This window comes from Myodes glareolus, chromosome 1 (assembly GCF_982192425.1).
Source record: "Myodes glareolus chromosome 1, mMyoGla1.1, whole genome shotgun sequence".
Lineage (NCBI taxonomy): Eukaryota > Metazoa > Chordata > Mammalia > Rodentia > Cricetidae > Myodes > Myodes glareolus.
Window position 1 is genome coordinate 15,097,289 of NC_142026.1, and position 27,563 is coordinate 15,124,851.

General features: G+C 46.6%; 1 protein-coding gene and 1 long non-coding RNA gene across 2 annotated transcripts in view; one reads left to right on the forward strand and one right to left on the reverse strand.

Moving 5' to 3' along the window:
- The window catches only part of Marchf4 (membrane associated ring-CH-type finger 4), a 130,324-nt gene extending 119,845 nt beyond the window's left edge, over positions 1–10,479 (reverse strand). Inside the window, exon 1 of the mRNA XM_048459322.3 lies at positions 8,683–10,479. Coding sequence (XP_048315279.3) covers positions 8,683–9,186 — 504 coding nt within the window. The 5' untranslated portion in view covers positions 9,187–10,479. The remainder of the gene's footprint in view (positions 1–8,682) is intronic.
- A 328-nt stretch (positions 10,480–10,807) lies between these two features.
- LOC146896176 (uncharacterized) overlaps positions 10,808–27,563 on the forward strand; it is a 32,598-nt gene continuing 15,842 nt past the window's right edge. The window contains exon 1 of the long non-coding RNA XR_015004825.2: positions 10,808–11,215. This is a non-coding gene — a long non-coding RNA (uncharacterized LOC146896176). The remainder of the gene's footprint in view (positions 11,216–27,563) is intronic.

Below are 27,563 nucleotides of genomic sequence, written 5' to 3' on the forward strand. Positions count from 1 at the left end.
CAGTATTCTGAGCACAGTGAGTCAGCCACCTTGGAACCGAATGGAAAGAAAGAAAGAAAGAAAGAAAGAAAGAAAGAAAGAAAGAAAGAAAGAAAGGAGGAAGGAAAGAAAGAAAGAAAGGAGAGAGGGAGGGAGGAACGGAGGGACGGAGGGACGGCGGGAGGGAGGAAAGCAAGAACCTTAGGGTTTAAACTGTAGAATCTCTGACAACATACGCAGACCATGGCCGCAAGCTCTGCATTCCGTCCCCTTCCCGAGGTCCTTTTAGTGCCCATGAAGGCTTCAGAACTGATTTTAAAGTGGATGATGGTTATCAACTTGACCGGACTTAGAATCTTCTAGGAGCCACCCCTTGGGGTATGGCTATGAGTTGTGTCTGGAGAGGTGTGATGGGGAGGAAAGAACCACACCAAATGTGGATATCACCGTTTCATGAACAAGGGGAAAGGGGCAGTAGGGAAGTAAACCAGCAGAGCACAGGTATCCTCCCCACTTCCCTATACTCCCACACCCCTACATTCCCTCTTTCTTCCTGATTCACTCAGAGATAAGAAAGCTCGGCCACGCCTTCCCCTTCAAGATGGGTTGCAACCTCAAACTGTGAAGGATGATAAACCCTTCTTTCCTTTTTTAAAGGTGTATTTATTTGTATTTTTAGCGTGTATTGGTGTTGTTAAATACAAGTACGGGTGTTTTGTCTGCACATGGCAAAGCAGCACATGTATGTCGTGCACATGGAGGCCAGAAGAGGGCATTGGATTCTTTGGAACTGGAGTTACAGACAGTTGTGAGCCACCCTGTGGGTGCTGGGAATCGAACTTGGGTCCTCTGGAAGAGCAGCCGGCACTCTTCACAGCAAGACCGTCTCTCCGGGCAAATCTTTCTTCATAGACACGATAAAATGTCACTACGACAAGGTGTGAAGCCCAGGGGAGCATTATTCAGACTTCAGGCATGGATATCGTATATGTAATCCACCTCTATTATTTTCTTCAAAATTTTCATTTATTTTTAATTATCTCACATCTTTAGTTCAATGCATTTACTCTAAAGATGGCTTTGTACCACTTCCATAAATGCAAGCCAGTGCCATTTACCACAGAAAACTAAACTGTGGAACTTCCGTTCAACGAAATATTACCGAGTACTAAAAAGTGCTGCACGCACCCACACACGAGTGCACACACGCACACACACATACACACACACACACACACACACACACACACACACCCCTAAAAGGGCATGCAGGGAATGTGAATGCATATTACTAAGTAAACAAGTTAAACTAAAAGAGCTATCTGCTGTGTAACCCTAACCCCCTGACATTCTGTAAAAGGTCAGACTGTGTGGGTGGGAGAAGTGAATGACTGAGAAGAGGAGCAAAGAGGAGCTATAGGGCAGTGAAGCCATTCTGCCTGACTATAATGGTGGAGGTGAACATGGGCGGAGCGGTGGATAGTGATGCCGCAGGGCGATTGGTAATGAAAAATCCCCAGACTATCTTAATACAAAATATACAGCTTTAATAAACAGAAGTAAGACTTACAACGGCTTACACCAGAATTCGAACGATCCGTCCAGGCGCAGGAGCCAGGCGAAAGAGAGAGCTAGCGGAGCACGGTTGCTAGGTTTATAGGCAGGCTTTAGCCTGAGGGCGGCACACCCCAAAAACAGAATGTGATTGGCTGAACTCCCCTATCAGGATGGAACCCTTGGAACAGACAGAGCTAATGCAAACCCTGATGGACTCTGGGTAATAATGAGGTTAATATTGGTTAATCGGTTGTAACAAACATACCTCTCGGGCGGGAGATGTTGGCGGCAGGAAGACTGGGAGTGCGTGGGAACTCTCTGAACTTCCTGCGCTGTTTTACTGTTAACATTGTGCTAATGAAAAGACTATTAAAAATAATAGACAGATATGAACAAAATAATCCAAAGTTCTATTTAGATATTGGAGCGTAGCCAGAGGCTCCGAGTCTGATGCCTTCACTTTTTGTTTACAAGGGAGAGTAACAACGTTGGAAAAGTGTTAAAGACAGGCTGCTACTGCAATAAAATTTCTGTCCTGGACACGATCCTAAGGCGCAAGATCACACCGGACAGGAATAGTATTCTCCTGTAGGAGTCAACGTCATTTAGAAGCACATTCACCCTACCCCAGATATTCCAGGACACGAGTTCAGTGTTGGCTGGAAGGCAAACAGCTTGCTGATATGCACCGGGTGAGGAGCTCGCTGATATGCACCGGGTGAGGATTTCCTCTGCCCTTCTCTGCTTGCCACTCTGTCTGCTTGGTCTGGTCCCAGCTTCTGGGGACTCAGAGTCCAGGTAAAGGGTCTTTTCTTTTTTTTTTTTTTAATTTAACAGTTGCTGCCAAGCACAGAACACTGCTCGATAAAAATCAATCAAGGTCATGATGGTGGTGGACATGGATCAGGATGACTGAGGTAGAGCGTTTCTGACCCCGGGGGGAGAGAGGATAGAGTTCAGCCGAGTCAGGCAACATGGAAGTGGGAGCAGCTGAGCAGAGACTCCCCATCTAAACATGTGCATGCTGGGGTTTTGCTGGGCTCCAACTACAGCCTTAAATGTCTGAGACACACCAGTGGAAAGGGGGCTATACCCTAACTCATGACAGGTTGTCATGTTCTTAGATCTTTAGTGTGTAGGGTCAGATTCTTACGAGTGTTCACACTTAGTATTGCATTGTTGTCTTCCAAACATTAAGATGAAGAAAGGGTCCTTGGAGCTTGCAGTTTTAGTGGGACCCGTAGAAGCTGAAGTAGGAACTTTTAATGGAAGTAGAAACTAAAAGGCAGCAATGGAAAAACTGAAGATAGTGGCCACCTTTTTGAGTAGAAACCTGCATTTTTCAGTCCGTGGTGGTGTCTTGCCTAAACCGGCCACGAAGAGCTTGCTCCCTACCCTGGTAAGTGCATGGTGAAAAGCCACAATCATAGGACTACCAAGAATTTGGGGTTCCTATAAACACATGACAAAGTCCATTTATTTCTCAAGGGCACATTTGAATACTCTGCTTACGGAGACAAGATGTCCCAACATTAGATAAGCCTTGCAGGATAGGGTGTCATTTCTTTTTGCTTGGATTTAAGAAATCCTTCTGCCCCACCCCACCCCACCAACAATGTTCTTTGTGAACTGAAACTCTCAAGCCAAGAAAGCATCATCCTCTAGCCCCAGACATCCATAAAATTTCTCTCTAAAGTTGTCTATGGCATCTTTGCCTAGCTTTGGCAGAATGTACTTGGTAGTATCAAAGCTCAAACTGGCTTCCCTGGCGCTCCCTCACCAGCCAAGGCGCTCCCCTTTATGACCCTTCTTTCATACAACACACTCTCAGCACTGGATGGCAGTGGGCTTTTTTACTTTTTCTCCTAAACATTCTCTCTCTCTCTCTCTCTCTCTCTCTCTCTCTCTCTCTCTCTTCTCTCTCTTTTTCAATTATCTTGACCACTCAAGCAAACATCTCATCACTTAATTTAGAGCACTGAAGTGAGTACCAGGCACTGGGCTAAGATCTAAAGACCTGGTGAGAGAAAAAGCACACACAGGTCGCTTTCTCCTGGGATCTTACAGTTTTTTCCTGATGCCTCCCTTGGACCCAGGCAAGTCCTTGGCTTTAGAAGTTAATAGCTATTCTCTGCTCAAGCACAGTTGACAACAGAGAAAGAGTCTGAAAAGACGAGGAGCCAGGTCCCTCTTCTGGAATATGCTCCAGTTACCTGGTACCCTGGAGTTCTTGCCCAGATGGAGATGAGCCTGCCCCTAAGACCTGGAGGACTTTCTTCAGGTCTGTAAACTTCCATCCTAGGCTAGAGAACTATGGGAAGAAACCACCGTTCAGCAAATGGTATGGACAGAGCTTGGACGAGAGAATCAGAGTGGTCTGTGGATATCTCCATCGGCCAATGCAGAATTCAGACAAATCTAAAATTTATAAATTCAAACTCATTCTCCTACTTACTTTGAATACACGGTAGTCAGGTTGAGAGGATAGAGCTATATTTAACAGTCTGTTTAGATGGCTTTATTGCTTGTAGATATTCCAACCTACACTGTGCGAGCTGCTATTATCATCTTTGTCTAAGATTCATAAGCTTTAGGTATGGGTTTGTTCATTGCCCAGAGAGGTACTGATAAAGCAAGTACACAAGGGAATATAAAATCAAACTGCGGTTCCCAGAAGAGCAAATGCATCACCTGGGCATTACTGCTCTTCCGGCTCTCCATTCCCAGAGTTCTCCATGCAGCGTGCAGGTTCCTCTGAACCTTGTAAAGCCTTTATTCTATGGTTGAATAACCCACCACACTGACTAAAACCTTCCTTGTTATTCCCATTCCCTATGAACAAAGCCCTCAGGAAGCCAGCCCCAGAAGAACAAGAAAGGCACTCAAGTCTGCTAAATTCCTCTAGACTGGTTCCCTACTTTTCATTAAATTCAATGTGTGTGCCTACTCCCGACCCTGCTCTAGACTGCATCCTTAGCCCCGAGCCCCCCCACCCCCAGGCATCCCACAGCTTCCCAGCCTGGCAGGTGGTTTTTTCTCTTTGTGAAGCCACACTTTTCTCACATCCTTTCTGCTGCTTTCTACCTAGCCTCAACCTTTCAGCCGGAATCCGTTTCCTCTCACTTGGTCTTCAGTGGCAACAGAGAAGCCTTTCCTGACTAATTGGGGGAAAAGTAGCAAATCCCTCCCCCCACCATCCTCCATACCTCTCTTTCGGAATAGCTATCCAACCCACTGGCTGTTTTTAAACCTGCCTCTTTCTTGTTCAGATAATAACGAGATTCACTCAGGCTCATCCTCTGTGTGTTCTTGATCTCTGTCAGGTCCTGTGATGTCTGGGTTAGATTGTGACATCCTAGAAGGCCGGGCAACATCTAACGTGTGTGTCTCTAGCCCCTGCTCAGCAAAGCAGCAGGCCTAGTTGGCTCTTAATAAAGATTTTGGTGTTGGAAACAGAGGAACCGCACTCTGTGCCTAGAGCATTCTGTGTGTAAGAGAAGCCATCCACGACGGCACCAGCCGTCCTGCTAGCCTGTGCGCTGGGGCACACCTGCACAATGCAATGTCTTGCATTGGAGAGAATAATAACCATAACAGAACACTGCCACGGCTGCTGCTGTAGTGTTGACTGACTTAGTGTTCAGAGTCATCCTACAAAGCAGGGACTGTTGTTATCATACAAATGAGGAATCTGAGGCACAGTTAGGCCTTCTAACTAGTTCATCATTCCAATTAGGACCATCTGACCCCAGGCAGCCTCACCATACCAACCACAGTGCACTGTTCTTCTGGGAGGGTTAGACATTAGCCAGGAGTAGAAGGTAAGGGGAGATGCAAATGCCCTTGCTGCACACTCCCGGGGGTCTTTGAACTCAGTCTTACATGAACGAATGGCTGAGAGGAGAATGGAATAGCTACTCAGGAACTTTCTAGAATGTAGTCAACAGGTTCTCAAAGCATTTCTTCATACCCCATCCTTCCTTCTCCTCCCAGAACTCCTCTTCTGTTTTGCAAACATTCTAAGTCTGCTCACGTTTGGATTTTTGAGTTTATTGTTTCATGCAGAGAGAATGCTTTCCCCAGATGTGTACCCTGCTGGGTCCGCCTCATCATTTAGGTTCCAGCGTGGATTGGGGCATTCTTAGTAAGGCTCTCCCTGCTTGCCCTATCGAATGTGGATGTGGCATTCTTAGGAAGGCTCTCCCTGCTTATCCTATCGAATGTGGATGGACTATCTTGTCCCTTCTTTTCATTCATGATGAACTCAGTTTTGTGCATGGTCTTGTCTTACTTGTTTTCACTGTGGTTCTCAATCTGCAACCACCTCGCTTATCTACTAGTTCATTTGCCCATTTCCCCTTAATATTCCCCCCCCCATCCCGAAGGCCAGCTTCAAGACAGCAGAGATCTCATCTGCTTTTGTTCATTTAGGGAGGCTTAGTCCTGGAGCCATAGCACCCTGTGGCTTTTAACCATCAAATAAGCACACACGAGTGAATGGATGCAAAGTCCTTTGTGGAAACCTGCGAATGTGAACCTAAATGAATCTCCCTGGAGCCCTTCACTGTGTTACTGTAAGCACTTTGCAGGAGGAGACCACATCTTTATTTTTATCAATCTTTTGGATCCTGGAGTAGTGACGAGTGAGATTGTGGTATGTGGGAGAGCAAGTTTTTGGTTCCTTTGTTTGGGCAGGGTTAAAAAAAAAACCAAGCCATTCAGCTATTCAGGTTGCAGATCACTCCTCTCCTAGACCAGGGAGAGACAACTGCTTGACAGTGATCTCTGTCTGTCTGTCTGTCTGTCTGTCTGTCTGTCTGAACAGATCCTTAAACACAGAAATCTCCACCTAAACCTTCTCTGTCTCCACCTCTCCTCTTTCCTCTTTCTCTCGAGTGCCCCAGCTTCTCTCCTTTGTCTTCCTTCCTCATTGAAATTCTGTAAGTAAAAGTGAGAACTGGGAAACCATGTTCAACATAACAACTTCCATTTCTCTTGCTATCACTGTAGCACGATCCCAGGAAAACCTCTCGGCTCCTACAACAAGTAAACCCTCCCAAACACGATAATCATTGTTTTTTTTCTTTCTTTCTTTCTGCAAGACATGATTTCCCTGTATAGCCTTGGCTGTACCAGAACTCGCTCAGTAGACTAGGCTGGGCTCGAACTCAGAGATCCGCCTGCTTCTGCCTCCCAAGTGCTGGGATTAAAGGTGTGCGCCACCACCGCCTGACCCATGATAGTCATTTTTAAGAAGGGCTTGATTTGGCCCCATCACAGTGAAGACCCAGCCCCTCCCACATAATAAGAGAACCCATTCCTGTAGTGATGGTAGCTTTTTTATTCAGTGTTTTATTTAGAACACACAGGAAGGATGACGGACAGCAGCAGATGTTCCCAGCCCTTGGTCAGCCCTTGGGTCACAAGAGGGCATTTTAGGGTATTACTAATGATCCCCCTTTGTTTCCTTTCTCCAATAAAATGCAGCTTTTCCATGATCGAAAAACATGTTAATAATATGTTAATCCCTTACAAGGTATTTTCACACTTCTAGGCTCTCCTACAAAGGAAGAATATGGAAAGTAAGTGCTATCTCGTGGAAATTGGAATGGAGGCCTAGAGGCATAAAGTTATTTGAAGAATATTTCACAGCAGGTGAAATATTATCTCAGCACACGTTCCAAGACTTGCTGTTTTCTAGAGACAAGAGAGCTCTTGCCAGAAGGCACACTTCCAATAGCCCCTGTGATACGCACACATGCGCCAGCCCATATGGGGAAAGGAAGAAATAGTTTTGGAAGTTAATAAGCAAAATCACTCTATGTTTTGGAAAAGCTGAGTTCCCTGAATGAGACAAATCCTGACCCAATTGAGACTCATCTTTGCTATTAACCACAGACCCACACACCTTCCATAGAAGTTCGGTATTGGCAATGGAGCAATGTGCTAGAAGACCTCCTGAGCCACTAGCATTTCGTTTGCTGCTTCAGGTAACCACAATCATAAATGGAGGAGCCCAACCCTTATTCTCTCAGAGACCCTTCTTCATCACTTCCTTTCACAATGCCTAGGCTGTAGCCCCAGGCATCACCAGTCCCTAAGTGCTTTGCCCATTCAGAGCCAAGAGGGGAAAAAAAATGAATGAAAACATCAGCTAAGCCTGTGTCTGTCTCATAGAGATAGCAAGAAGGGGGCACCCTACTCTACTGACACCAATTCAAGACCACCCAGGATCTCTCCACTTCAAGAGACTGCTGACGAGGTCACTGAGGTGACCACAGAACCCTGCCCACAGCCCTATCAAACGCTGCCGCTCCTCCATCACTAAGGAGACCTGATCTCCAGGAGAGTCTTTTCTTCCTGAAATTCTTCACTATGTGTTTTCACAATTCAGAACTGTTGTGGATTAGCACATCCATCCAGTGTTGTGAAGACTAGACAAATGGAATAATGAGAGGGTTGTCTGTAGAAATCTGAATAGATAAGAAAGAGAGACCCTGCCTCACTTGAAAAAAATCTCTGTCCCATGCCATGAATAGGGAAAGTGTAAGGGAAGGGGAATAGATTTGGCAAGATTCTTTCCCAATGTCCCTTAAACTCACTCTGGCTTAAAGTATCTGATTCCAACACAGGGAAAATTCAAGATCACCAAAAAGTGTCTTGGCAAACTGAGGTAGCCTCAAAGGAAACAAACAGACAGACAGACTGGGAAGGGAGAGCATAATCTTGGCACAATTTTGGGAAAGGAAGAAATATGAATTAGAGGTGAATATGGGTTGAGGGCATTACTAGCAAGAAACCAGCTAAAAGTGTTTTTTAGCAACGAACATGAAGGTCCCTCTGAATCTCTCCACTTCATTGCTTCTGGATCTTCTGTTCTGAGTGCTTAGGGAAGTTTGGGGATGGGATTGAAGAGACTTGCTTTGGGGGAGGGTGCAAAATCCAAGTGCAACTGAGCTAGTTATCGAACAGGCTCCTTCAGGCACCTATTGGTCAAGCTTCATCAAAACATCACTGAGAAACTCTAAACAGTAAGTCTCTGACACTCGAAACAGCATAATAGTTCCCTGGGGCAAACAGTTAAGTGGCGATCTTCATGGCCTGGAGATACCACACACCAAAGCAGGGGAAAAGGAAAGGACTCACCTGTTCTGGTCCCTGGAAACAGATGCGGCAGAGGGGAGTCCTCATACCACTGTCCAAGCTACTTCCTAGAGAGTAGCTGTCCTCAGCTTTCTCCTTACAGAATTCATCAGAGGAAGCACTGCTGAGCAGGGAGGCAGGTGGCCCTGTGGCTGGGCCATCCCAGTCATCTTCCACAGGAGGCAAAGGTGGTGGAGGTGGCAGAGGAGGGGTCTCCCTTCCCACGGCTTCTCGAGGGCCCCTCCAGCCTGCCCACCCCCCGGCACCCAGAGCCGGCAGGGTGTTGTTGTTGGCCGCCACACCAGGGAGCTGGGGGTCACCGTGCATGGGCAGGGGCGCTGGAGGGGGGCGCCTCAGTAAGAAAACCTTCAGGTCATTGAAGAGCATTCGGCAGCGGCACTTGAGGAGACCCTGGTGGCGCAACATCTGGGGAGCTGGGGTGCACAATCCACAGCAGTAGCAGCCACAGCAGCAGCACCACAGCAGCCCACCCAGGGGCATGAGCATGTGACAGGGAAGCAGAGGACTGGAGAGGGGCAGCTGGAGTCTTCGAAGAGGTGGATAGGGTGGGGCTTGGGGTCCACAGTGTTTCTGTGTTAAAGACGAACCTCCTTTCTTATTGGCTCTTCTTACAACCCCTCCAAGCAGCAAGTAAATTACCTCCTAGACTGACAACTGAGAGCCGATGATTCTGAACGCTCCTAAGAAAAAACGCAAAGTAAAAAAAAAAGTTTTTCTTGTCCTGGCAGCCCCACCCCAACCTCAGACTTAGCTCTGGCTGTCGTCTCCTTTCTGTCTTTGACCCCAGAATAGGGGCAATAGAAGAAGCATCAAGACTGGGACGTAGGACCAATGTCTACTTGTTAAAAGTTCCCAAGGAAAAGATTGCTAGGTTCTTCTTAAATCTCTAGGCTGTGGTAAATCTCCTTTATATAAAAAGGGTGGAGAAGATTATAAATCAAATTTGGAGCAGCTAGATCTGGGCTTAGGGAAACCAGCTCGGTGAAGAATCCAGGACTGCACGTGAAAGAGAAAAGGTAAGCTTCCTCAGGTAGTAAGAAGCGGTTGGGGGAAGGTGGGGTGGGGTGGGGGATGCAAAGAAGGTTCGGAGAAGTTCTAATTCTCTTGGGCAAAAAACTGGAGCAATTAACCCCCAGTAGCACCAGAGTTGCTTTTAAGAGAGGAACGGGGGAACCAATTGCAGGTGAAATTGGGCAAAGAGCTTGTGCTTTGCCTATGCAGCCAAAAGGCTACACAGAAGAGGTGGGGTATAGGGCGGTGGACCAGGAAAGGATGTAGGGAAAAAAGATCCTTAACCCTCCAAAGGCTGCTTGCTTCCAGAGCCTAAGGTCCTGAATAGTGGAGGGGTGTGCTTGGGAGAGGGAAGGTGATGGAGTAGAGAAAAGAGGTAGAGACGAGGGGCGTGGGGAGGGGAGAGGAGAAAGGAATAGTTACATGACCTCAGCCCCCAGCCCACTCCAGCTGCAGTCTGTAAATCGGAGGCCCCTCCCCTTGGTTCCATCAAAGGTCCCTTCGGGCGAGGTTCGAGAGCTGGAAGATAGGCAGGTCCAAGCTGGAAAGTGGCCTCGCTTTCTCCTCCTCCTCGTCCTCTTCTGGGTCGCTGTCCTCGTCCTCCTGCTCTGGGTCTGCACGCGACCGGCGCTGCTGCTGTGGCGACAGAAGCGACTGCTGGTCGGCGTCCTGGTGTCTCCCGGGCGGGAGCTGCTCCTGCTGGTCCTCTGACTGCTGCCCGCGGTCCAGCGCGGTCGCGACTCCAGGCTTCATGATCCTCCTCCTCTTCCTTCCCGGGGGGCTGGCCCTGAGCCCCCGCTCCCGGGCAGTGCTGCCATGCAACCAGAGACAAGGCAGGCGTGGGGAGTAGGGGCGGTGGGGAAGTGATGGGGAGAATAAAAAAAAAAAATACTAATGGACAATTCAGTTCTCAGATAATCAGGAAAGAGTGCTTCTGGCGGGTGGGGGCGGAGGAGGGCGGCTGCCAGGTCCTGTCGGCTGCTCTGCCCCCGCTCCCCCACCTAGGGCGGCCTCGGCCCGCTCTCTGCTCCCACCCCCACGCCGCCCCTCCCTCCTCCGGCTGCCTCTGGCTGGCTGGGCTCGCTGCTGTTGCTACCTCTCCTCGCAGATGCACGGGCGTAAGGCTTGTTTGCGGTGTGAGCCGAAGGTGGGGAGGGGGAATAGAGACGGTGTGGCCGAGATGGTCAGGCAGACGGCACTTGGCTCCAGCTTGGTCCTGGAGACTCCCCAGAACCGTATATAAATATATCTCTTTGAAAAGCCGAAAAGGAAGCAAATCAGATTCCAGCCTGCTGCCAGGTGTTGTCTTCCGCCGTTGCTCAGCACCCGCCGCCGCTACTGCTGCCCCCCTGGCTCAGTTCCCAAAGGGGTGGTGCTGGAAGGGAGGTGCCGGGGCAGTAGACTGACGGTCCGAGGACTGGAAACAAGCTTCTTGGAGCGGAGCAGGCACCCAGCTACTTCCACTCGCGCGGTCAGTGAAGCCGCCGCTTCGTTCAGCACCTGGGTGAGTGGACAGCTCCCACCCAGACCCCGCGCGTCACGCTAGTGGGGGCCTGACGCAGACGCTGCTGGGGGATGGAGGAGGGAAAGGAGATGAGAGCGAAAGAGACCAGAAGAGAGCGAGCCAGAGGAGAGAGAACCGTTTGAAGAAAAAGGATGGGGAGGAACCAGGGGAAAGGGAGGTAACGAAGAGAAGGAGGGATTTAGGAGAGGAGGGAGGAGGCAGTGAAGAGTAAAAGAGGCAGAATGGGAACTTGGATGGTAGAGTGATGCGGGCACTCACTCCCACGTCTTCCCCCAGCTGGAAAGGATTCGGGTGGACAGTACTATTCGTAGGCTCCCTGCTGGCTCGCTGCTCACTGTACCCTCTCACCACTTCCCTCAGCTCGTATACACCCGATACAGTTGCCTCTTAACCGGAATCCATGGTGCTCTTCATTGAAAGCACTTAAAGTGGATGTCACTTTGTAAGCTTTGGAAAAGACAAAGTTTTGTGACTTCCATATCGACGCGGGTACCTGCTGATTAAATCTCTCGTGACTAAGACCTCATGAGAAAAGGGCTTTAAACTTTCAAACAATTTCACCTTCTAGAATTTAAACTGCAATGGGAAAGGCTCTTTCTCTCTCTCTCTCTCTCTCTCTCTCTCTCTCTCTCTCTCTCTCTCCCTTTATCCCTCTATCCCTACTTTCCTTCCTCCCCGACCATTCTCTGCTGTGTTTTGGTTTCATATTGATCCCGTAAGCCTGACTCGATGGCTTGAGATGAGGAACATATTTGTTAGTGACTTACAGCCGCCATCACCACAATCTTCAAGCCATCATGTTCTTTCAGCTGTGAGTCATAAGAATCCAGAGCAATAATACAGCCTCATGCTAATCTATATCCCTTATTCCCCCCCCCCCATCCAAGTCTTCCACTGGGCCACCAGCGAGAAGAAATTTGAAATTGATTTTAGTTTCCTCTACCTTTTCTTCTTCTGACTTGTATTACCCTATCCATCCTTCTGGGGGAATTTCTGATGAGCAGAAGGGTATCCCTAAATGCAAAGAGCCCCAAAGAGAAGGAAACCAAAAACAGGCTGCACAAATACTCAGCGGTGTTTACAACTGCAGACTTTGGACGTTTATAATTTAGAATTTCTCCCCACCCCCGCCACTCCTCCAGGGTCACAGACTTAAAGACCACACTCCAGTGAGTCATCCGCACAGCTGAGCTAATTACGCTAATGTATTTAGATATTCTGAAGCTATAGTCAGAGTAGAAAGTAAGATCGCCACGCCAAAATACCATTGGCATGAAGCTCAGCTCAGAGAATCAGAAGAAAACTGCCCTTTTGCAGATGTCTCTGAATGATTCATCCCCTTGAGCCCTAGGGAGCACAGGCCGATATCTAGGTCTTGGTCAACCAACCAAGCGTGGCTGCTTGGCTAAATCATGCCCCAGCAGCTGACATGAATGCTGAGATCCTGCTCAGAGTCAGTATTTGAAAATTATGCCGGGCCTGCAAGACATTTCAGTGGGTGGAAGTGCTCAGCACCAAGCCTGACCAACCTGAGTTTGATCCCTGGGATCCCTGGTGAAAGGGGAGGTGTAACTCCTGCAAGTTCTCTGACCTCCATGTGTGTACCATGGCATACACATGCTTCCCCACAGGCACACATGCAATAAATAAATAAATAAATAAATGGAATAAAAAAGAGTGCCACTGCTTTTAATAACCATCAAATAATGCCTGAATGATTGATACCTGCAAGGACACTGCTGCAAAATGAACTATTTGAAAGCATCTGTACTCTACATGGCCCTGCGTCTACCTGCCTCTGGCACTGTGCAGGTCACTCTCTGTAAAACTGATCCCATCACATGTTTGTCTCCCTCCATATGGCTTAGAGTTCCTTGTATGGACCAGTACTTGTATTTTCATCAGCAGCACCCAAAGTCCAGCAGGTGATCCGGGAAAGGACTGAATGGGTCAATGGCTTTTTTTTTCCAGTAAAACTATGTTTGTCCCATCAGATGTGAGAGTGCCTGTCACATCTAAAATGGAGCTTTAAGGTTTTATACCCATGAGATGCTAATTCCAATTGTGTTGTGTCGTAAACTGGGGCAGGGGACAGAAAAGCCGTGTCTCAGAGAGATTTGGAACCTGTGTTCAGACTGTTTTGTTCCACCCTGCCATTGCACGTGAAAGCTATCTGTAAACAGAAAGCTGCTAATGATGGGGGCGGGAACACAACTGCATTGTCTATAGAAAGACAGAACCTTGTGAATTCTGTTTAGAATGTAATACGCGTCCTGAAAAACATCTCACTGAATTAGACTCCCTCTATGTTAGTGTTGAATCACGAGCCTCAAGAGGAAAAACAGCCATAAAGGAAATGTTAAATCAATGGATCTCCATTTAAAACATTCAGAAAACATTGACTGAACACCAGTCATAGGTAAGGAATGGTGTTGGAAGATACGGGAATACAGAAATGAATTGGTTAGAACTGCATCCTCAAGAGTCTCCTACCAGAAATACATGCACACTCAAAATTTAAGGCACACAAAAGTAGATCCAAGTATAAAGAGTCTTAGGAGTGTTGAGGATAGGGAGGTAATACCTACAGTTTAGCAGCAATTAGGAGAGGTGGGAAGAAGTTGGAGGAGGTGGGGATCAGTGCCAGAGTTCTGGGAAAGCCTTTTTCAGGAAATGACATCCAAACTGATGTTAAAGTTAAAAGATGTAGAAAAAAGGAGAAAGAGTTCAGGAGAAGAAAGCAATTCTTGGCAGCAGGAACACAACACGTCAGCTCTTCCATTCGGTTAGGGTGGAAGGCGCTTGGAGGCAAGTAGTTAAAAGTAAAGACAGTCAGGTGATTGGCGTCAAACTGCAGAAGGCTCCAAATGCCTCTCCGTGAGAAGATTTATTCATTGACCAGGTACTTGTTTTAATGGCTTTAAAGATTTGGAATGAAGGTGAAGGGCAAAAATAAACTTTATCGCTGAGCAGGTTAATTAACTGGATGGGATTTCATTGCTAACAGGTAGGAAGCAATCAATATTTTTCATTTCACGCCAGAAAGTTCTCAGCTCCTTAATGGATTTATTCTTTTAAACGAGGTTGTTTTCAGATATATTTCATTGCATACAAATATGCTGGGGTCATATGAACTTGAAGAAGAATGACGGAATGAGAGGGCCAAGGAATAGTCCCGGGAGAAATAGTAGGACAGCCAGAGATCCAATGTGACCCATTCTAGCAACTGTTCTACTTAATTCTCTGAACAGGGAAGCTCCAGGGGCCTCCAGGCTGTCTGTTGTCTATTTGCTTAGACAGAGTGTGCCAAAAGCAGGGGAGGCTTTACAGGAATTAGAAAGCTCTGAGCTCTAGATCATTCAGCAAGTGAATATTATACATAATTCATCCATATGCTAATCTTTCTTATAAATTGCTTTTTCAAATTCTGCAATATCTTCATTGACCATCTTCAAATGCATGGACTCTAAAGAAAAAAATTGCAGAATTTCCATTAATATGCAAATTATTAACATCTATTCTATACAGGGCCAGATACCCTCTTCGTAGGTACTTAGACTACTCATTAAAAAAATAGGAATTCTTGAGGCAAGCAGATGGCTTAGTCGGTCAAGTGTTTATCGCATAAGCCTGAGAACCCGAGCTCAACCCCTGGAACCCATGTAAAATGTCCTCTGAAATGCATGCATGTGCTGTGTCACATATGTACTCACACATCACACATGCACACAGAAGGGAGGGAGACAGAATAAATAAATAAAAATATAGAAACTTGCAGAGCTGGAGAAAAGAATCGGAGAGAAGCTTTAGAGCCCTTTTTGTTCCTGCAGAGGACCTGGGCTCAGTTCCCTGTACCCACATGGTGGCCCACAACCATCCATGACTCCAGTTCCAAGGGTCTAAATACCTTCTCTGACCTCCACAGGCACCATACATGCGTATGAAGTACATACATACATACATACATACAACATGCAGCACAACACTCATACAATTCAATAAATGGATCTAAAAATGCTAAACAAAAACAAGTCAATTCTCACCGGGTATGGCAGCAAACATTTGTGATCCCAGGTACCTGGGAAGCAGAGGCTCAATTGTGAGTTCAAGACCACCCAGATCTACATAGTACAATACTGTCAGGAAGAGATGGAGGTGAGTAAGGGAGAACGTAAGAAGGAAAGGGGAGATGGAGTGGGGGGAGAAGAAATTCTTAGGGGCTACTTCCAAACCTACTGAAAAAGAATTTCTTGGGCGCAACCTCGGAACATATATTTTGACAAGTGTCCCTATGAAAGTGTTTTTTTTTTTCAATGAAAATCTTTCACTGTAGCCCAGGCTGACCTTGAACCCACCATTGTAAGCCAGGTCTTCTGCCAACTCTTTATCTTCCTGCCTTAGCTTTCAAGTGTTGGGACAACAGATTTGAACCACTATATCTGACTTGATTTTTTTTAAAAAAAAAATTCTCATTATTTCTTAGGTAGTAGGTTTTATTTTCAAAATTTTGGCTTGAAGAAACCAGTCTAAGCTCTGAACCTGAAGCCCTGCACACAATGCAGCTTTGTTTGTTTGTTTGTTTTTCAAGACAGGGTTCTCTGTGTAGTTTTGGTGGTGCCTGTCCTGAAACTAGTTCTTGTAGAGCAGGCTGGCCTCGAACCCACAGAGATTCACCTGCTTCTGCCTCCCAAGTGCCGGGATTAAAGGCGTGCACCACTACCACCTGGCCACAGTGCAGCTTTTAATTAAATTCCCAGGTGCCATGTGGAATCCTTACATAGCTATTTGTCTGTTATACTGTATTTTATGTCAAGAGAGAATTTAAAAATTCAGGCTAGCTTATGGTAGAGAATATCTAAATGTCCCCATTGAGCCATACGTCCTAAATTCATGTCCCTGTGTGTGGATAGACTTGGTGACCAGCTTTTACTACACATGAAAAGGGATGGAGTATCACCTCAGGTATCAGGGTCCAAAGACATTCCCTTTAGTCGTTGTACTTACTCTCTGACTCTTGTGAGCTACAGAGGGGCCTCGTGATAAGATACAGAGGGTAAGTTGGGTGGTAGTGATGCATGCTTTCAATCCCAGCACGTGGGAGGCAAAGGCAGGCAGATCTCTGTGTGTTCAAGGCCAGCCTGGTCTACAAAGCAATTCTAGGACAGCTAAAGTTATTACCAGAAAAGCTCTGTCTTGTCTTGGGGAGAAAAGCAAGGAAGGAACAAAAGAAGGGAGGGAGGAAGGAAGGGAGGGAGGGAGGAAGGAAGGGAGGAAGGGAGGGAGGGAGGGAGGGAGGGATAAAGAAAGAAGGAGGGAAAGGGAAAAAAGAAACAAGAAAAAAGAAACAGCTGGCCCAACAGCCAGAGAAAAGCCAAGGCCACAATCCAACAGTTAAGGACTGAATCCTGCCAGTCTCCACGTAAGTGAAAGTGGAAATGGACCCTTTTCTGGCTGAGTATTGATATGAGGTCGGAATTGGCCCACATCTTTATAAACATTCACGGAAATGCCTGAACCAGAGGGACCAGCAGAGTTGAGCCTGAATCCCTAACCTGTAGAAATCTTTAGACAATCAGATCCGTGTCAAGCTGTCTGAACTTCACTGTCCACCTCCGACACATGCAGAGGACTCCCTCTCTGTCTGACTCTGTTTTTGGACAGGCATCAGCCTAAACAACTTAGAGGAGAGAAAGTTTTGGGATGCTCTCCTTGACTCTGGTGATAGAGACTATGTCCCAAATGACTGCGAGCTCGTGAGAACGGAACACTAGGGTCATTTTCGCCATGTCTCCTTTGAGGTTTTGACCTCAAGGGCAGGGTTTGCGGTTGTCTCACGCTGATGCTGTGTGCCTTAGTCAATGATGGTCCACAGTAGCGTCTCAAGAAACATTTGTTGAATGGATTGTTCCCACTACCACCGCATTCATCATCATCATCATTGTAAGCGTTGTTCTCTTTTACTTACGGATGATAAAAGTCCCCAGTTATATTGAGGCCTCATCTTAACCAATATCCCTAGCCTTCTCCTTCCGGGAGTTTGTCATTGAGCCATGGACAAGGAGTAATTTGAAATGGATTCTTATTTCTGGTCCTTTTCCTGCTCTTCATTCATGTCACCCTACCCCATGTTTCTCAATGAATTTTTAGTGAACAGGAAAGTGTACCCAAATGAGAAGTAACACATTGAATTTGCAGATAATTTATTACAAAAGTAATAACATATACATAAAGACATTCAGTATCAATCACTGTGCCCAGGTTTTCTACCCCAACCTTGGACAAGGCTCAGACAGGCAGTTATTTCTCTGATTTTCAAAACCACGACTCTGAAAAACAAGCACAGAGCTGAGTTCTCACCCTCCGGTTATCAGCCACCGCCGTGAGGGCTAGCTGCCCTCCTGCATGAGTTCATGTTATCTCCAGATACAAGGACAGAGTGATGTTCAAATCACTATTAATCAGAGGCAAGGTAGTAAAATGGAGAAGGTGTTAGAGAGCTGCTTCTTCGCCACTGGAAATCTACAGTATGCCCAGGGATAGCAAGCAAGACAGAATGCTGTCTTTGACCTCATAAAGCTTACAGCCCAGCGTGAAGAAAGAGACAAGTAAACAAAGTACAGGAAGCTAATTTCCTCTAGTGATAAATGCTATAAAGAATAGAAACAGAGAAATGGGATAGGGAATGAGTCACCGGTATGTGTATTGGCGGGGGAAGGTAGAAATGATCCCTGAGCCTTGATGCAGACAGGGAGAAGGAACAAATAATAAAGAGATCTGAGTCTTGCCGCTGTGAGGCACCACTTTAATCCCAGCACCTGGAAGGCAGAGACAGGCAGACCTCTGTGAGTTCAAGGGCAGCCTGGTCTATGGAGAGAGTTCCAGGACAGCCAGAGCTACACAGAGAAACCCTGTCTCGAACACCCCCCCCTTCACACACACACAAAGAACTGCATCAGAGAGTTCCAATAGGGCAGTCAGCAAGCAAAGGAGGGAATGGTGGCAGACTGGAGCAAGAGAGTGATGGCTGGTTGGAGGCCAGGTACTTTGAGAGGGGTAAAAGGGGGTGAGAACCCTGTGTAGAGTCATTAGTAACAGGGAGTGAGTTCACATTTAATTCCACGGGCGCATGGGAGCCATCAAGGATTTAAAGCAACAGACCTGAGTCTTGAAAAGCTCACTTGATGGTGAGAGGATGTCGCTCAGCGGTAGGGTACCCATTTGAGAAATCCCTTGGGTTGCTGGCTGGAGAACAATCTAGAAGTAGACAGAATGAACACATTTTGGCCACTACTTATTTATATGACTCCAGAGATCATTTATAAGCAGTGCTGCAGTTGCTCAATCTGTAAAATACTTATTTGAGAACAAAAGAGAAATGAGGTTCTTTCTGGCTTCACCGTTCCACGGTCCTTGTGTGGACCTGCATCCGAGCCAAGCGCTTCACGTGAGTGGGAGCCTTCAGTTTCCATCTTACCGCAGAGTATAGTCATCTGACACCAGCTCAGCACTTCGTTTTCTTCCTCCCTCCGGCTCCTCCCTGGGGCCTGGAAGCACCCAGATGGTCTCTTCTCCCTGCCCTGCTATCTCCCCAGCTTCAAACTGTCTTTCAGGGTTTCCAGTTTGGAGGTGCTTCCGGGGAGAGGACACTGACCAGCCTACTTCATATCAACACTAGCCTTGCTGCCCACCTCCTATAACCACAACAGTTTCAGCCTTTCTGAGCTCCTTCTGGGAAGGCAAATGGTATCATTAAATATTCATTGATCTTGCAATGAGACGGTGGACATGCCAGAAGGAACCTGCTTCCCAACTGTGCTAAGGGAATAGCTGTCTGCAAAGTCAGGCTCATACGAAAAAGTTAGTAGATGCTTTTCGGGGCTCTTCTTCTGACTAATCCACTCCACAAGTGGTCCTGGGACTTGAGGGCTTTTGTTCTGCCTGGGGTGGAGCCCTCCACAAGTCATATCCCACAAATGGTCTGTCAACTTGCTTGAGTCACATGTATGTAATCACAGGTGTCTGAGAAGTACATATATTTGGGTGTTGGTAGCCTTTAATCAGAATATAATCTGTATTTACTTCAAGCCTCCCAGCTCACAGGTGAGCCGTGCTGCATACCCACATGATGGAAACTTTAGCCGTGTACATTTATCCATTTGAACAGAGGACCCACTAAAGCAGCATTGCTTTAAAAGAGCCCTCTTAAATAACTACCCAATGTGTACATATGTGTAGATCAATAGCCAGCCAGATAGATATATTGATTGTTTTAGATACACACATAGCAATAATAAAATCTTTGAATTATATACCTGTTTCTCTTGGGAAGCTCACAGGATGTGTCTATTTTCCCTATATGGAGAGCACAGAAGTGTGTCTGTGCAAGAGATTGGAAATAATTAACAAAAACACAGATAATGCCCTATTACACGCTAACTTGGGCACTTATCATATTTTGAGCATCTGATTTCCCAGACAAGACAGGCCATGGAGGACTTGGGTTCTATCAATTTTAACAAGAGTTTGTGCTACACCAAGGCGGGCTGTGTGACTATGATCGAAATGATATTACTTGAAGTTTTTTCTTTTTAATTGCAACAGTAGTTTTGTATATTCAGCATTTTACCCGTCCAGATTAGCTAATTACTGAAATAGAAAGCTATTGCATGGATATTGGTTAAAACTCTATTAAGCTATCCACTTAGGATTCATGAACTGCATATAAGTAAATATGCCAGTGTAACAAAGTTGCTTATTCAAGTTTAGGATATAGTCTTATAAACCAGTCCGGAGTAGTAGAGAGTGCCGAGTGTGTGAGACGCATCTCAGGACTCCGTTGATGCCCATGAAGGCGACTATCGAACCTTGATTTTGGCAATCCTGAATTTTTCATTTTGGTCACTTTATTTAATGTCTCTGTGCTGTTTCCTCATTTGCAAACAAAATGAGCCAACCCCATAGCGCTTGATAAAGATTAAATGAGAAAATGAATGCAAACTGCTTTGCATGGTGTCTGGCACGCGACACTCGCCAACAGTCGGCTTTTCCCATTATGACTACAGCTACCCTGACCCCTGGCATCAACGCAGTCAGAGACCACTTGACGCTCAGCATCATGTATGGGTTACGATCTCTGTTCCCAGCACATCCGCAAAAGCAAAAAGGACTACAGGTAACCAGAGCCCAAACTAATGAGCTTTAATGTCCTAACTTGGTCAATTTTATTCACAACCTCCAGACCATAGATCTTAGTCTTTCAACTCCCTAGCAAGGCACTGTTTTCAGACTTTCTCAGCAAACAGCGTGACCTCTTCTCATTGCCAGCGGCCTCGTCTGTACGTGCCACCATGCCGCTTCTCATGTGTTGTAGAGACCCTACTTCCTGGTCCTTTTAGAAATCACCCCGCTTCACAGACCCTCTTGAATTTATGTACGCTGGAAAAAGCGGCCTAGTCAATGTTCTCCAATGGACTTAAATGAGGGTATGTGGGTGAGCAGGGTGCGCATGCGCACACGTGCACGCTTGCGCACGAGTAGGGCTTGCTCAGGCATGCTTTTGGCCTCTCAGAGTCTTTCCTTATATAGAAAATGGGACTGTTCGTTCCTATACTAGAGAGTGGTAAGATAATAGGAGCAAGAGCATACGTATCACTTTGCACAATGCATAAAAAAAAAGCGCAGCTAGCGAAAAATGCGGAGTCTGCAGCAGACTCTTTACCTAAAAGTTTGTGGTCCTCCTGAACAGGAAAACTCCATATTCGCTAAAATAAAAGCTCCATGTCGCCTTGAAAATTAACTTCTCTGCATTTTCATTAAGTGTAGGTTCTAGCTGAGGCTGGCTAGGTTCGTGGAATTTGCACATTTGTGAAATGCAAGAATATTACCTCTTCCTGACAGACGTAATGACTGTAATAAGCGGGGAAGCCTTTGAACTAATAAACAAGTAATTAGAGCTAACAATAAATGCATATGCATGCTAATCGGCAACTCCTCTTTTAGCTTTCCCCAGGGGGTGGACCCACATACACCTGCTCAAAGATGAGGTGGGCTCCGGCTTTCGGTTCTAATTAATATATATGTGATAGGCGAGCAATGGACCGTCTTCATCATCAAGTCTTTGCTTCTTAAATAGAAAGTAGTATCTTTTTCACTTCAGAAAAGTAAGACATTTCAGCTTCTCTTGTCTCCTATGCAATCTGTTTAAACTTGGGTTTCATAGTAATGTGTGATTTATTACACAAAACGCTGTGAGATAACACAAATATCAACCCCTTTACCTAGGTTATTTCCAGACTCAGACACAAGGACTTGGTCTGTCCGTTCTTGGGACTTGAGGACTGAAAGAAGGAGGCAGCTAAGATTAATAAATAGTTAAAGCTGGGCGGTGATGGTGCCCACCTTTAATCCCAGCACTCGGGAGGCAGAGGCAGGAGGAGCTCTGTGAGTTCCAGGCCAGCCTGGTCTACAAGAGCTAGTTCCAGGTACAAAACTACAGAGAAACCCTGTCTTAAAAAACAAAAACAAAAAAAAAAACAAAAAACAAAAAAAGAAAGCCTTAAACCAACAGGTTGTCCTTGTTAAGCTAAGAAAGAGGGAAACCACACAGGGAGAAAATGACCCAACTGGAGCTCTGTCCTGTTTTCAGGACCGTGGCGTGGTGCTGACCTTCCAAAGCAGACACCGCTCTCACTTACGCTTACCCAGAGAAGGCTACAAAACTATGTCCGGCCAATAGTAGCCACAGTTAATTCCCTGGCCAAGAACAAAAATCCTTCAGGCCTCTTCTAAAGATTACTCTCTTTAATTTTCTTATTTCTTAAAGTTGTTCATAGTAGGAACAATAGGCAGGATTATGCACTCACCCTTTCCTGACTCTTCCTCTGATAATTGTTCTCGTGAGCATCCCTTTCTTTTCCACCCTTCTCTTGTTCTTCCAAGGTTATCACTTCCAAGAAATCTCTTTGATGAAGAAACAAGGAAAGCAGTATGCTCAGTGGTTGAAGGCAGACTCGTGATCTAGAAAGACTTGATTTTTGTCTCAGTCCTTACTTCAGTCAGGATAAGTCATGTTTTGCTGTAGTAACAAATAGCACTACATTTCCAGTTTCTTAAAATCACAATAAAATCCACTTGGCTTTCCATCGAGTTAGTGAAACTCAAGTGGCTACAGAACTCGAGTCTTCATGTAGCGGCTTAGCAATCCAACTTGCTCTTAGCCCATGCACCTCTACTGTAACACATACCGCAAGAATTAGGCATTTAACATCATGTGTCAGTTCTTAAATGTGTCATCCCAGAAGTACCTATTACTTGAAGTCACAAGACACTAATTTCAAAGAGACATGGGAAATGTAGTTTCTTACTTATCTAGGAAGAGAAAGAAGAAAACATTGGCAATGACTGGTTTTGATCGCCATGGGTACTTACAAGCTATTTGATCATTTTGTTTATTTACCTGTCCCTCCCTGTGTCTGGATGTGACATCTAGAATTTCAACTGACAGCTATGGTGTGGCCATAGGAAGCCATGGAAGAAGAAGTAACATTGGCAATGAAAGGTGGATCTAAGCTCCCCGCTTGAAGACCTGGGTCAGGCATTTAGTTACCTATCATGGGTCTCAACCCATCTTTGGGTTTCTTATTTTGATATGGAAATAAAGTTTACTGTTCAAATTACTTTGAATCACATTCCTTGTTGTCTGCAGCTTGAAGTTTTCCAGCAGACACAGACTTCACTACAAATGTGCATAGCCCTGGAAACTTCTTCAACGTTCTCTTCTAATCCCAGAGGAAGCGTCTACCTAAGATGGGAGAACACGCAAAGCTTGCAGAGCCCAGAGAAAAGGGGAGCTGAATGACAAAGCCGAGAGCCTATGACGCATGGGTGTCCTTTGCCCTTCCTTTGCTACAGTTCGCAACCAACAAAATGTGACCTGAGGGAGGTAGGTGGGAGAGGGGTAAGAAAGTATCCAGAGCAGTCCAGAAGACAGGAGTACGTCGGAGGCCAGTGTCCACAAGCCATCTGAACCCCTTACCAGCTTCATCTAGATCGGCTTCAGGTATAGACGACCCCCACCAGGCTTCATTTGTACCGGCAGACAAAGTGGAATGAAGCGCTGCTTAGGCCCCCTCCATGCTTCCCCCAGATATAACAAATTGCTTCTGCCTAGAATAAACCACATAATCAGGATTTCAAATTGCACTGCCCTATTGCTGAGATTGCGTGAGTCAGCCATATTTCCATGTTGGATCAGGTTGCCTCCATAAAGGTAGAGAGCACAATGAGGTTTGGAGACAACCTGCCCAAATTTCTCACTCTACAGGGGAAACTGAAGCCCAGAAAGAACTGACCCTAACCCTAGCATTGCTGGGTGGCAGGAACTCCAGGCCCAGAAGCCACATGTTCTAACTGTCCTGCCCTTGCCCGGGTTTCCTCACATCCCCTGCCTAATATTGGATCCCATTTTCTAAAGAGGCCCTAAAAAAAGCTGAGGAATTGTCCTCATTTTCCTGAAGTTCCCATTCTGGAACTCGGTTCTTACTGAGGACTGGCATAGGGGTGAATACCAGCTTTCCTGGAGTAAACCGTATCTGCAGCCTGGGGAGGCTCTGGCATGAGAAAGACCACAACCCTCCTCTGGGACAGATGGTCTAGATAGATTGGTCTAGCAGCCTGCTTTCTGTTAGACTGAGTCCAGCCAGTTGGATACCAGAAGGGCAGAAAAGCCAGAGATGGCGCGGGAGCAGAATGGGCCCTCCCACTGGCAGGAGACACAGCATCTTTTGTGGCACCAAAATCCAATCCAAATTTAAAGCTGACACACAGGTGGAGTGGGAGGGTTTCTGTGGTCTGATGGGTTCTCTGAGGCTCTGCCAACCTAAAAATATCTACACTACCCACCTGCCTAGGACACCCTCCCCCTTCTTGCCAGGCCTTCAATTCCTACCATTTGAGTCGCTAAGGTCTTAGATGACAAAGAACAGGGCATGTTTCCCAGCAGGTCACCATTAAAGGAGGTTTCCTGGGAGTGGAAGAGAGGCCCAGGAGTGTGCCTCTTTTAGCACAAAGAGCTAATTCTGCAAGAAGCTCAGAGCAAGCAGGAGTGGCCTGCTTTATAGCTTAGCTTCCTACCGAGACACCAGTCACTCAATTCATTCATGCTTCCGTGACCAGGGGCTTGCAGAAATTAGGTAGTAGGCTTCGAAGAAAATAAAGTAGTGGGACTACAGGAAAAAGGCCAGCCTTCGCCTCTTCTCTGGAGTCCTTCCTGTTTAGGTGTGACTCATCCCTGGTGGGGATCTGGGTGTAGGACAGAGAGCTGTTCCGATGCACGGGACAGCGTGGGGTCTGGGTGATCCCAAAGCTTAGCTGACCACGTTAAGTGCTGTTGTTCCTTCCCAGGATTTTTCCTCCGTCCTCCTCTCACCCCTTGGCAACTTCCAGAAGGAAATACAAAAGCCAGATTTGTCAGGTTTGCCATGCTACTGAGAAGTAGAGGGATGGAACATTGGAGGAGGCGGGGGAGCAACGAAGGAGAATCATCACACTGTGGATTGGTTCTGTCTGCCTTGTTCCAGGAGATGTGAGCCTCTTTAGTTCTGTTTCCAGAGGCTGGAACGAAGGAGAGAGGTGGACAGAGTAGGTCAGAGGGGAGCGTTCGCTGATGGAAAGAGCCTGCCAGGAAGTAGAGTGATGAATGAATTCCGGCTTCGAGAGTGGACACTGGCCTGAGATGGGGAGGATAGTGTTGATGGGGCTGGGAATTGTGCTAAGGATTTCTATCCTCTGGTGTGAAGGGGAAGCTGTCTAAATACTTAAGAAGTCAGTTGGTCTAAGGCCGTGGACTGGAATCAGGGGGAGCACCTTGGTCTTGACCATGCCATCCATTCACTGTGTAACAAGGTATATGTGGATAAGGCTGTAGGAGCCAACTGAAGAGAGTGATTAATGTCCAGCCGTCCTGTGATTGTCTTATCTGAGCCAGACATACCTCAGCGGTGAGGGGAAGGAGAAAAGCTTGCCCTTGAAGCAAATGAATGCTCTCATTGTCGACCGCTCTGGCAAAAATTTAATTTTACACTGGCTCTAAGGATGTAAAGAGATATGTGGGTCATCTCTTCAGCTAACGCCCCACGGCCAAGAGAGGCCTGGGATAGGTAGAGCATGAGTATGTTGAGGCTGCAGGAGGGCTGTCCTTTGTCAAACGGAGGCAGGTTGGGAGCGAGATAAGGAATCTGATCCTAAGGGTGAGCCTGCTCTGATGAGGGACGGGAGTTTTAGTAATCCGCAGTTTTCCTAATTATTCTTCCATTAACCCAGGCTTGGAGAATAGTTTCCTTGCCCTTTTCAGCTGGGCCACAGTGACACTGACGCGGCCGAGGGAAGGGACCGACTTGGGACCAAGTACCAGAGCAGTGAGCAGTGCCCATTCCCCGGAGAACACTGAAGTAAAGCCAATAGCAATTGGAGGGCAGCTGTACCTAGGGGCACGGCCTGAGGGTTGACGGGTGAGGTGGCGGCTGAGAAGTAAAACAAAGTGAAATAACCTCATAAGCTTGCTCCTGGATAAGTGAGAGGAAGCTCTAGGGAGCGCTCTGAAATGGCATGAGGGTCTCAGTAGGCGAAGGTCTTAGGGTGTTGTGGCTTGAGTCCCCCTTCCTGTACGTCAAACACAACCAGAGCAACCCAGCATTATATTGAGTTTAGTAGGAAAGATGATGGGTTAGTCCTTGTTCCTGGTCCTCCCATGCACAAAGTCCTGGAAGTGACTTTACCCTGTCCATTTGGGTATCTGAAACCAGAAGGCCCCGAGTCTTGGGCTCAGAGGGACTGCTTGCTTTCCTGTGCCCTGTTGGTGTTGCCCAGCCCAGGGCTGGGTTTTGGGAGTGAGAGTTTCGTAAGGTTTAAGACTCTCTGGATCCACACTCAGATTCCACAGACTCAGAGATACTTATGTGCAGGGTCTGGTGGGGAGAAAGTTATCAGATGTGTCTCCTGGGAAAGGGAGTACTTCCCGAAAGCTGAAATCAGAGCATCACCAACCTTCAGAGGCGATTACACCTTGAGCTTAAAAATGTCCCCTGAAGGCTTTGAGATAAAACCTTGAAGGCTTCGTCTCTAGCGTTTATTGAATAATGGGAGCTTTAGCTTTATCAGAGGGTTAATCCATAGTTGAATGTGCTGTTAGAGGGTAATGCCTGGTTGGAAGAAGTAGGTCACTAGACTGTGCCTTAAAGAGTTCATCTTATTATTCTAGACCTTTCTGTTGGGGGAAATTGTTTTAAGGTGTGTTACTTTTTGTTTGTGCTGCAATTGTTTAACTCTGTGAAGCTGTGGTTCTTTGCCTACCTAAAACACCTGATGGTCTAAGGAAGCGTGAATGGGAAATAGTGGAGTGGGAGAAAGGACAGGGCTGGCAGACAGAGAGAATAAATGGAAGGAGAACTCCGGAAAGAGGGGAAGGAGCAACAGGAGAGCAAAGAGAAGAGGATTTCGGGGACCGGCCACCCAGCCAGCCAGGGTGTAAGAGTGAAAGCAATGTATACAGAAATAAGAAAAGGACAAAGTCCAGAAGCAAAAGATAGATGGAATAATTTAAGGAAAACTAGTTAGAAATAAGTCAAGCTAAGGCAGGACATTTATGATTAAGAATAAGCCTCCATGTGAATTATTTATTTGGGAGCTGGGTGGCGCCCCCCCCCCTCCAGAAAGCCAAAAGAATAATAAGAGTAAAACACTGCATTACCCCTTTCATGCACATCTTCTCTGTTTTCTGACAGTCTCGAGGCGGGCCACTTTGTTCCTCCACCGAGTTCCTCTCCATGAGGGTCCTTTCCACCATTCATGCTCCCAGTGGTAATAGAGCCAAGTTTAATGAACTAAACCCTCTCAAACTGTGATCCAGAAAAACTCTTTCCTTAAGTTGATTTTCTCAGATATTCTGTCTCAGCAACAGGAAGGATGACTGACAAAATCTGAGAAAAAGAAAGCAATCCTGAGGCTAAGACTCAGACACCAAACACCAAGATGCAAGCTCTGACTCTAGTCTTGTGGTGATGGACACATTGCTGAACCCCTCAAAGTTCCATTGTCTTGGCTCTAAAACTAAGATGTCAATGACATGAGCTCACGGGAGGAGTCAGGAGGGCATCGATGGCATGTGCTCACGGGAGGAGTCAGGAGGGCATCGATGGCATGTGCTCACGGGAGGAGTCAGGAGGGCATCGATGGCATGAGCTCATGGGAGGAGTCAGGAGGGCATCGATGGCATGAGCTCACGGGAGGAGTCAGGAGGGCATCGATGGCATGTGCTCACGGGAGGAGTCAG